The following is a 12,176-nucleotide window of genomic DNA, read 5'->3' as shown; positions in this document are numbered from 1 at the left end:
GGATTCAGCCTAAGAAGTTACACACATACCTCTACAGTATCTAGTGCTTTATTCCAGGCAAATCCAGTTAAATCAGCATCTCAACTTATACAGATTTCCAGCCTGCAAGCGCCTGCCAGCGATAGCCACACTATATAGATTACAAAGTATGCAGCAGTGTGAAGTCTCAAGTGCACACACTGTAACTATAAACAGCTTTGTGGCTGAGGCTGCCAATGATCATCTGAGCCTTCAGCAACTCCTAAGTTTTGGAGGTGGTGGAGTTTGCTGCTAACAGCCAGATGAGGCTGGCCCCAACTCATAGAGATCCACCTGCCTCTGTCTCTGCCTTCCTGGGGCTGTGACTAAAGGTTGTATTATTCAGGATATATATGCATATACATGCATACATGCCACAATAACAGAAGAGGCCATGAATCTGAGAGAGAACAGGTGTATGGAAAGGTCTGGAGGGAGGAAAAGGAATGGAGAAAGGATGTAATTATTTATCATCCCCTTAAATAAAATAAATAATTAAAAATGGTAAGTTAAAAAAAAAGAAGAAGCAGCAGCAGCCAAAAATGAGGCTTGTCCCATCAGATGAGTGTGCTGGAGCATGTAAGGCTGCTTCGGACCATTTTATCAACAGGAGAAGAGTCACTTCTGAGGTTGAAATCAATCCTCTCATTCTTTATTACTCGATACCCATAATATTCTAAACCCGCAAGCCAATTCCACCTCACGACGCTGTTTTCCTTGCTCATCCAAAAGCAGCAACTGAGTCACATGTTCAGGCCGGTAGTCCTAAGTCAGTCACGTTCTACCTAGTCATTTCCTTCACTGAGGTCAAGGACCACGCAGTCATCCATGCAGTAGAACAGATGGCTTCCAGACACCCATTAGTGGGGATGCCTTTCTCCATGAACCCCGGTAGATCCTTCAGTGACCTCGACTGGTGAATTCTTCCCTTAGGTTTTCAGCTTACTTTTCCTCTGTCGAATCACTGACAGTATCCACAGCCTTAGGAAATGTATTTCTTGAAGATACCCAAAAGACAATATTACTTCCTGAGTCCACAGGCTGTAGAATAGATGGTATGTAAGCATCCATCCTCATTGGAGCTAGCACTGAAACTTCTCTAGCTGCTCTTCTAACACAAGCTGTTTCATCTGTACTAGAAACGGTTTTGTGCAACCGCTCTCACCAATGACATCAGCTCTGTCTTTTGGACACTGTGCCTCAGTTTCTGTACCAGCCCTGAGGCCCAGGCTGTGACAAATGGAGACGGGCCCTTTATTTAAGCCTCATGAACTAACCTCGGCGAGTTTTACGGTTTTCTTCTGCAGCTTCCTCACTTCTCTCAGCCCTCACAGGATTAGGAATCCTTAGGGCCCTGCTCAGGATTACACTCTGGCTGACAGGAATGCTGTGGGTGGCTTGATCTTCTCTCCAGACCACTAAAACTTTCTATCAGCACTAAAGTTCCACTTGGTGATTATCCGTGCTCACTACAGTAACATTTGGCAGTTTCCCCTTAAGAATCTTTTTGCACTTACAATGTGGCTGTTTAGTGTTAAGAGGCTGCCTGCTATTATTACAGATGACAGACAAGATGTAAGTAAAAACTTAAGGACAGAATACACTCCATTATTCATAATCAGTTCTATTACAGTGTGGTCACAGTTTAGCTTCTGTAGCATACACATTTAAGCTAAGTGCTACTTGTCTGCTCAACCATATCTACACCTACTGGCTGGCAGACACTGCGTTAGGAAACCAAGGTATTGGGGATGCAATACAGAATTTCAGGTAAGACATCAACAATTATGTATCTGTAAGTTCATGAAGAAGATCAAACATAGCTGTATATAACAAAATAAAATGAGGTTGAGTGAGCTAGGAGGCTGCTCTAAGGTCTCCACAGCACATCATATGGTCACGGAGGCCACTGGCATAAAGACCGAATGAAGGGAAGAGAATTCCAGGGAGAAAATGAAGTCAGTCGTAATGTTCCAAGGCAGAAAAGAGCAGTCTGAACAGGTTGGGGTGTGATTCCTCAAGCCCCTAAAATTGATGCAGTGGCCCATGACCAGCATCTAAAAAAGGAAAAACATACATGCAGGGAGGCTTAAGTCTTAGGTTGTTTTGTCTTGTTTTAGTTTTTCGAGACAGGGTTTCTCTATATAGTCCTGGCTGTCCTGGAACTCACTCTGTAGACCAGGCTGGCCTCGAACTCAGAAATCCGCCTGCCTCTGCCTCCCGAGTGCTGGGATTAAAGGCATGCGCCACCACGCCCGGCCTTTTAAGTCTTAGTTTTTGCTTTTCTTGTTACTGTGTTGAGATAGAGCCCTGGTAGGCTTCTAGCTCTCTATCTTCCTGCTTGTTCTCCCCAAGTGTTGGGGTTACAGGTATGTAGCCCCATGAAGTCACTGTCGGCATCCTTTGGAGCTTTGCTTTGGGCATTTACAAATTCACCAGAAGGGATATATTCTTTGGAATACTACATAAAATTACATCTTCTGAGTTGAACTGAAATGTCGGAAGCTACTGGGTAGATAAAGCTGAGAACGATACTGGAAATAAAATTGAATAAATGAGTAATTCTAGAAATGACTAAGCATATTCCAGACACGTGCAGAAAGCAAAGAATCTGGAGTGTGAGGTTTCTGGGCGGCGACCAGTCTTGGAGAGGAACATGTGAGATGCTCAAGAAGAAAAGCAAGAGTCAGATCCACCTGAATGGGGTCAGTAAGCGCAGAAAGTGTTCTGAGAGCTCAATTCTCGGTGGCACAAAGCATTTTTGTAAGGTGATGTGGAAGCAGGAGGACTTATTTAGTGTTGTGTCGAGCCTGCCCTGATTCAGTTCTCAGAACTTGCATTTTAATTATTTTCAAGCTGAAGCAATGATCATGCTATCGTATATACTAACTAATTCAGTGAATTTATGATTTACACTTGTAAGATAGCCCCTATGCACCAATAATAAGAGACAAACTCACTGAATTAGTTCAAGTATGGATTCAAGAACACATGAAGGTCAAAAGACCACGCTGAACACGTCCAGCAACCCAGAGACAAGTTAGGATATTATCCAAATGAAGCACTTCAGTTAGAGTTCATTTATATATTTCAAAAGCAAAAAGGCAGAAGATGGACTTATCATTTCAGCCAAGCCTCTGTGCAATTGACAGAAAGGACTGAGACTCAATATGGACTTGGTAAGTATGTTTTTCCAATATAACTCCACCAAGTAAAAAAATGGAAATAAATAAATAAATGACAAAATTAAGTCAATGAAGTCTTACGGTTACTACTATATAATAAAAAACAATAAAATTTTAATCTTTCTTAATCATTTTATTCTCCAAATTTCTACTTTTGAAATTGTACATTATAAAGATACTGTGGCAAATACATATAATTAAATTTACCACTTAGAGGTATGTGTTCAAACTTTTCCTGAAAGGGTAACCACAAAAAATTACAGACAATATAATAGAGGTTAAGGGGAAGGAACTGTGAAACAATTATGTAATTATCAGTTTTAACTGAAACACATCTTTATCGCTAAACTACTGAGTGTTTCAAAGAAAACATGAAACAATGACATATTTCACTTCATACACGGCTCCACTCCACACCAGCCATGATCATAATGATCTTGACAGAGAGGAAGTAGTTCAGTATCCCTAGAAGACCTTTGCCAGCTGGTGACCACTGTACTTTTTGGAAGCTATATGGTCAAAGAGAGAAAATCCAAGCTCAAAGGTGCAAAGAGTTTCATGCTTTCAGTCCCACTGTAAATACATTTTACCAAAAGTGTTCCCCTGGAAATACATTCATATGCAGTCTACATTCCACCCGTATCTTCCTCAAGGCAACTATTTCATTCAAAAACTCTTTATTTAATAATCTTTTTAAAAAAGATTTATTTATTTTATGTATATATGAATACACTGTAGTTGTCTTCAGACACACTAGAAGAGGGCATTAGATCCCATTACAGATGGTTGTGAGCCACCATGTGGTTGCTGAGAATTGAACTCAGGACCTCAGTGCTCTTAACTGCTGAGCCATCTCTCCAGCCCCTATTTAATAATCTTTAAAGACTTATTTTATCAAAGATCACATCACACGGGCTGTAACATTCTGGACACAGACACAGACACAGACATGAGATCTCAAGCTCTCTTTAAGCCAGAAACAAAAGCCACACTAAAATGAGAAGAGCCATGCGAGTGTGTCAGCGTGTGTCTGCAATCCCAGCACTGAGAGGTGAAAGCAGGACGAGGGCAAGATTGGGACCAGTCTGAGCTACATGGCAGGAGTGTATAAAAACAAAAAGTCCCACTGTGCTTCTCAGTGCTTCATTCAACATTATTTATGTACAGATGGGGGAGTTACTGACTTTACATGAAGTGTCCCAACTGCAATAGGCTTATATTCTAAATTTCATTAAAATACCAAGAGTCAAAAATCATGGCCATATCTAAGGCAATGCAATATTTTTATGTGTGTGTGTGTGTGTGTGTGTGTGTGTGTGTGTGTGTGTGTGTCCTGAATCCCTCATCACCTTCATCTTTTTAGGCAGTATCTTTCATTGATCTTGAAGCTGGGCTGGCTGACCTATGAGCTCCAGGCACCAGCCTGTCTCGTCGTGCAGTCTTAAAAAAGAAAACAAGCCACATAACTTCCATGGGACAGCAATCTAGGCTTCATCAGTAAGTTCTAGTGGACTCTGAATCTTGAAGCCTTTAGGATGATCTAATCACCTCGGACGCACTCCATGAGCAGAACTTCTATCACATCTGAGGGCATGTCTAGTCAGTACATCCGATAAATGAAGTAGCTGAGATGCCAGGGAGGCTGGCCCTAAGACTTTGCACATGATAAATTTCACACCACTGAAAATATTTTCCTTACAATCTTGGGAAAAACTGTTAAAAATAAAATTTAAAAAATTGTTTTTTAACTAAAGTTTAGAATATCAAAACAATTTAGAATATCATTTTTCAATATTCTATAGTGAAGGTTGAGTAAATGGAAACTAGAGAGTTCAGTTGTAAGTTTTTTGTTTTTTTTTTTCCGAGACAGGGTTTCTCTGTGTAGTCTTGGCTGTCCTGGAACTCACTCTGTAGACCAGGCTGGCCTCAAACTCGGAAATCCGCCTGTCTCTGCCTCCCAAGTGCTGGGATTAAAGGTGTGCGCCACCACCGCCCGGCTCAGTTGTAAGTTTTAAGACCTGCAGAGAGTCCACACATACTCACACACATGACGACACAGAGATACACGTGGACTTTTTAGAATCTGGAAGGATGTATACACTAGAAGTAGAAAAACTGTAAAAAGTGGTATTTTTCAGTAAATATTATTTTCTTATTAGCTTTTCTTCTTCTCTATTTCCCACAGAAAAGTGTACACTATTTACTTAAATAAAAATTGTTTATTAGTATGATGATGATATCCAAATACTGACAAGTATATTATCAAATAATTTGTTATCTGCACCAGTGATTCTGATCTAGGGACAATTTTACATCCCTATAAAACATGATACAAAATCTGGATACTTTTTTTTGGTGTCTCAGTTGGAGGGACTGTCCAGTGAACAATGAGGACTGGTTTTGATCAAACTTTAATAGCATCATTGCTCGGAAGCTCTGCTCTGTGTTATGTAAGATACACATACACATTCTCTGACTGATCTGCTTAAAAATCAGGAAGACGCTCACTCAAGTCCTAGGCACACCTTTGTAAAATTTCTTTGTATCGTTACATTAACAGCTTTTAGAGCTACCAATACTTTTTAAGTGAAACTCTTCATGGTGTAAAATGCCTAAGAATGAAACTTCCATGAACAAAACAACTTGGAAGAGTCAGTCTTGATACAACACACTATAGGCTGATTTGAATATAGTATCCACATATCCAGGCTGGATTCGCTACTATATAGACTATACTATAGTGTATAGACTGGGGATCATAACACTCACTGTAACAGAGCCTTGTGAAGGGCAAAGATGACACTGAAAGGATGAATGAAAACCACAGGATGTTAAGAGCACATGGAAACTGTCTGTGGATAGACCCTGAAGCTGATCTGCTCTCTCTAGGCTACACTTCGTCTTGGGTCACAATGTTCCCCCCAGGTTGAATCCCCCCCCCCAATCCAAAATACTCAAATATGTGAAACTTTTTGAGCACAGACACGATGCCACATTGGAAAACTCTAGCCAGGAAATTATGCAGATAATTCTTTAAAATATTGTACAAAATTACCTTCAGGGGATGTATGTCTGAGCCATAAATACATGTGGCAGTTGGACAGGCCCTCTCCCCAGGAATCTCATTATATATGCATTCTGCATACTCCTGAATCCAAAGACACGAAATCCAACGCCTACGTCTCAAGCATTGCAGGACGAAGGGCATTAAACCTACGTGTGAGCATTTCTATATAAAGTAAAGTAACTTGAAGACTTGAGAAACTCCTGCTAGCAGGCTACAGTATCATACACGTATCATACATGTGCAGTGGCCAGATTCATATCTAGATCCACTCAGTACACATGCATGGAAGAACAATTAAACTGATAAGATGCAGGCAACACTGAAACTGTGAGTTACCGTGAAAATCATCTGGGATGATATCCTTGAAGTGCTTAGGACAGAGCTTATCATCACACGGCAGCCAATAACTGATCTCTGGCATTATTACTATTATTATTATTATTAAGCAAACATACCGAGCTAGCATCACACAGAACCCTCCCCACTTGTATTTACTTACGTGCATTATCCCCTTCCGGAGGTTGATAAAAAGAAAGGCCCAATGATACTATGGCTGCAATTTCTAGTATAATTAAAGTGACATCTTGTAATGCTTCCCAGACTAACTGAAGAAAGGTTTTTGGCTTCTTAGGAGGTATAAAGTTCTTTCCAAACACTGCTTCTCTTCTTTCTAAATCTGCAGGATTTCCACTTAAACCTGATAAAAGAGAAAACAAGTTCTGGTGAAGTGTGGGGACTTGTAAGTGAAAGCGTCCACTTCATGCAAAGCACATTCATTTGTTCCCCTTCAGACTGCAAGTCCCAGGACTGTATCGGGATGTTTGCCTTTGCTCTTTTTAGTCTAAACACACAAGAGTTTAAGTCAGTGAGAAACACACGGAGGTTTACTCGAAGGACACATTTTTAAGTAGCTAACTTAAGAGTGGGTCACATGGGTAGGCAAGGGGAAGGCCCTGAGCTTGATGCTCAGCATGCATTGCAAGAAACCCTTTCTTCAATGGCTTTAAAGCTTTTACCTTTACCTTGCTTCCTTTGCATCTTTTGACGATACTTTTTATAGACACCAAGGCATCGGAACCGCTTATCCCAAGTGGATAATTTTTTAATGTTAAAATTAATCGCTTCCCTGGTTTTAGGAATGCGTCCCTTTAAAATAGGGACATTTCCGTAAGAAGATACAAAGCAGATTTGCTTTAGGTGCCGAATGTTGACTAGCTAATCTGCAAATGAGCAAAATGCTTTGTTTTTTTATCCTTACTTATGGAAGAACAAAGAGTTAATTTTAACACAACCTTTAAAAGCATCTCCACTAAAATGTTGGTTTTAAGAAGAATGGTGAGATTTTTGTGTCACGAAGCAGAAGATTCACAACGGCCTGTCAAGAAAGGGAGCTGCAGCTACCACTGCTGTTGGGGAAACGCCAGACTACAGGATGGCACACTCACTGTTGAGGCTGTGGGAGGTGAAAGACAGGAGGGGGAGCCTGAGAGAGTTGACAAACACCACCTTTCCTTTCCTTCACTGTATCAACCACATCCCAGTCTGATCTTATCCATCCGGACAAACACAGATACAGAAAGAATCCTCTAACGGAAAGTGCACAAACACAGTGGTGGAGCTCGGAATGCAACAGATTGTCCACAGAGCTCACCTTCTTTTAGTTTATTTAAGAACAGTGATGGTGGAGAGGTACCAAAACACTCCCTCTAATTTGTCAGATTAGACCTTAATTCAAAACTTTCTAAATTTTTAAATTTTTTCTTTTTTTTTTTTTTTAAATCTAGTAGGATCCCATCTATGAAAGGCAAGAAAGAAATCAGGAAAGGACGGCATTACTAGAAGAGAAGGCTCTTGTTTTCAGTGCTTCCGTTCATTTCAATGCTGAGCCAAGAAGAAAGCCAGCGATATCTGACTGCATCACTAGGACAAGAAACAAACATGTAGATCCGAAGTCATCACTGTCGAATGTACCAAAAGAAGATTCCAGAGAATTTTCTCACTAATAACTGTAACATGGTCACACTTCAAGGCTTCAGAAAGCCTTAAAGACAACTCAACCAAAACTTTCCTCGGAGCACTCTCAACTCTGAGACGGAGTCACCAGAACGAAGACGAGAGAAGGCTACAGTAAGAAAGAGAACACTAGAGTCTGGTAAGTCTGGGTCATTTGTTTCGTCTCCTGCTTCGGTGACCTCACAGTAAGGAGGAAGAAGGCCAAATGCTTGTCTGCTCCATGTTGCTCTCCACTTTCTAAGAAATGGGTATACATTTTTAAAAAGTCTTCCCTAATGGAGATTTCCATTGATCACACAACTTGATCACCTAACAATATTACCATGATAATCACAATTTTATCTTTTATTAGCTACAATGTTTTATGTTACTATTGAAAAGAAAAGCCACACAGTTAAAGCGAGCACCAAGAAAAGCAAGTAGCTTTAAGGATCCCTGCGATTTTCTAAACATCACTCACACCTAAGCACATGCTTACACCACACAAGCGTGAAGTTGCTGGAGAATTAGAAGACCTAAGACGCAGGTCCCATCCTGAAATCTTGTTTTACTTCTCATCTTGGAGGGAGCAGCAGTACCATTTGTTGGAATAACCGACAAGGTTGTTTAGAAGAAAAAAGCAGAAGGCATTAACTCTGCAAGTAAAAAAATTACAGGGTAAAGTTCACTAAGGGGGGGGGTGGAGACAAGTTACAAATTTGAACGCTAGAAGTGTCAAGCCCATTTGGAACACAAACTTGAATTAGAGATTTAATGATCTTGGTATTATGAAGCAAAGAGTTTTGTGAGTTGTCCAAAGATGTTACTTACTATCAAGCAACTTCCAGACAGCAGACACTGTTCTACACACTGGGGGCCAGTTCTACACTCAGCAAGTGTAAATTATGTCCGAGAGAGACAAACAGATATGTTTAAAAGATACCTGGAATTCAGGGAAAATGATTTTTCAGAGGCCCCTAGAATTCAGAGTAGACTACATCAGCTTTTCTAACAAACTACCACCTGAATGAGTCTGACCAATGAGGAGGAGGAGTCGGTCATGAGAAGGCCGGAGGGAGGCCCTTTCAACATCGCAGACGCAAAAGCCAGAGATCAACAAAGGGTTACAAGATTTAGGAACCAGAAGCAAAGCAATGTGGCTCAGGTCCAGTGATCAAGGAGCAAAGAAAGAAGAATGGGTCAAAAAAGATAGGCAAGATTGTGGGGGGACATAAAAGATGATCATTATTCACTTTAACTGTGATGGAAACTACCTGGCAGCTTTAAAGGGGGGAAGTGATAACTAATGTGTAATTTAGAAAGGTCATTCACATGGCTCTGTTGGAGTGCTCCAGGGGGAAAACCCGGTCAAGGGACTGTTGTGCTGTGCAGAGAGACAGAAGTGCTTGATTCTGGATTTTAGATGGAGAGGCAGAGAGGGGAGTAACTGGATCTGCCAGGTACCCTGGAAGGAGATCAGACAAATGCGAGGAATGAAGGATGTAGGATGAAAGGGAGAGGGAAAAAGAAAGAATGGTATCTAGACTCAACTTTTAACTTTTTTTTTGGTACAAGGACTTGAGTGGGGGAGGTTTACTGGAATGTTTGAAGCTGGTGGGTTTAACTGAAAATCACGGCTAACACGTGTGCACTCGAGTGGGCGGACGGGTGGCAGCTGTTTACCAAGATCGGGCCGGCTTTGGGACCCACAGGGCTGGTGGAAGGGGAACGGGGAATTAACAGTTCTGTTTTGTAGACCTGAGCAAACAAGGGGCAGTATCTAGTAAGATGACTGCTAGTCATATTCAGAATTCTCTGCAAAGTCTGAGAGAGGCAGAGGGCTAGCAACATGCAAGGATTCTGGGCTGGAGACACCAGCCAGATGAGAGCATCCTTAGAGAGCAGGCAGGAAGGCTAACATGAAGGATGTGCTACGACAGAACCCAGGACAGAAGGAAGCAGGCTCACACAGCACTACACATGCTTCCATAAGAAAGAGGCTTAAAAGATGATACTGCTGGCTACAGGAAATGCTGGGGTAGTGGGAGAGGGCTGAGCAAGATACAGGCAGAAAACGATCCATTTTTCTTTCACTAAACAAAAGATGATGAGCTTGAGGAGACCCCTCCAGCACATGTGGAAGAAAGTCTGGCTAGAAAGAACTGAGGAGACAATGGCAAGGAGTGAGTAGAACTCCCCCCTCCCTCCCCTAGAAGTGTAATACAGTGGGGAGAAATAAATTAGTATAGGTGAGCTAGAGAGGGTATTGTTTGTTTTCTCAAAGATGGGTGGCAGACTTCAAAGCAGGTTACCGACCAAAGGAAATGAAGAGAACAGAGAGATGACAGGACGATACAGGACGTGTGGATATTATTAGAGGAAGGCCTGTGAAGAGGCAAGGGGACGGATCCACGTGAGGGTGTCAGTGTGACGGACATCGGGAAGATGCTGCCACTGCTGAGCAGAGCATGGGGAGCAAGGAAAACACCTGCTCCTGGGTTTTAAATGAGAGAAGTAGCAAATTATTTCAGATAATGTATCAAGGACTATCAGGAGAATTCTGCAGAGTCCTGTGGGCGTGGCTGCTTAGGGCACAAGGGCAACCAGCCAAGGTCAAGCACAGTTAGCTCCATGAAGAGAACAGACAACCACAATCCATAGAAGGCTCCAAATGTATAACCTTTCTATGTCTGCATCCACCTAGGTGGGAAGAAAAAGGTAGCCTGAAACTGATCAGCTGAACAGGTAAGACAGAGTAACAGTACCATCTTATACTGGAGCAGAGAGAATCAAAACCGATTATATCAAGTCCAATGTGAAGAGGATTACCTCTTCACAATGGTGGTAAGCAAGATTATGTCTGGAGTGTAGGAGATCCCTTAGGGCGTCTCTTAGTACTACCATGTCCTGTGATTAAAGTCAATGGGAAACTACAACAGCCTAATCCAAGCAGGATGACAAAGGACGCAGACCCATCAGGAATGAAGGTATGGGTCAATCCTCCAGGAAAAGAGCCAAGACCTGCTGAGGTGCTGGCTGAAGGTGACTCTTGTAAGGAATATCGACGACTGCATCTCAATTGTTGCTTCTAACTTAGGAGAGGAGGAGGAGGAGGAGGGAGAGGAGGGGGAGGAGGAGGAGGAGGAGGAGGAGGGGGAGGAGGAGGAGGAGGAGGAGGTGGTGGTGGTGGTGGTGGTTTACTAGAGTGTTTGATGCAGGTATATTTGGCTGAGAATCAAGGATAATCCATTCCACATACAACTAGGAACTGTGCGACTATGGATGTATATATGTGTACATGCCTGTGTGGCGGTGGGGGTGGGTGGGTATAACAGTTAAGGTGACTTCCCTATATAGGACAGAAGGACACAGACTGAAGAGTATATGGCAATGTGTTCATGTGCATCCTTCTTCACTGTTTCAGTTTTGAAGGAGAAGGTGATCCCTCAGTGACCTTCAAACTTTCGATCCTTCCATCTAAAGTCAGACTTAAATACACGTTCCCATATCCCATGTGCCAGGCACTGTGGGAAGGTACAAAGCACACAGGATGGGTCGGGCAGGATGCCTTTCCCTGGTTCTTGACCTTAAAGGACTCAAGAGTTTGGTAGGGATGACTAATAATCAGACACACCCAGTGTATTACATATTAGATGGCAGTGGAGGGGACACTAGGAGAGTATACACAAAGAAATAGACTCCAAACTCACAGGGCTGGGATGGGTGAAGAAATTCCAATATACTCATTTTTGGTATCTCAATCTTGATACTCTTCTTATATAGTGTTGTAGGTGGAGGTAAAATATGCTAGAGACTAAAAAGACTAGAAACAAGAGCTAACAACGTGACATACCATTTTTAAGAAAAATGAAAGATTCTCTGCTTCAAACATTAAGAACCAAAGATAGGAAAAA

At 41.9% G+C, this 12,176-nt stretch overlaps 1 protein-coding gene across 8 annotated transcripts in view; it reads right to left on the bottom strand.

The window, feature by feature from the left end:
- The window catches only part of Atp2b1 (ATPase, Ca++ transporting, plasma membrane 1), a 111,514-nt gene that overhangs the window by 39,473 nt on the left and 59,865 nt on the right, over nt 1-12,176 (bottom strand). For all 8 annotated transcript variants that reach the window (XM_011243549.3, NM_001359508.1, NM_001359509.1 and 5 more), the window contains exon 3: nt 6,770-6,967. In XM_011243549.3, coding sequence (XP_011241851.1) covers nt 6,770-6,967 — 198 coding nt within the window. The remainder of the gene's footprint in view (nt 1-6,769; nt 6,968-12,176) is intronic.

This window comes from Mus musculus, chromosome 10 (genome assembly GCF_000001635.26).
Source record: "Mus musculus strain C57BL/6J chromosome 10, GRCm38.p6 C57BL/6J".
Lineage (NCBI taxonomy): Eukaryota > Metazoa > Chordata > Mammalia > Rodentia > Muridae > Mus > Mus musculus.
This window is presented reverse-complemented; position numbering and strand designations above follow the sequence as displayed.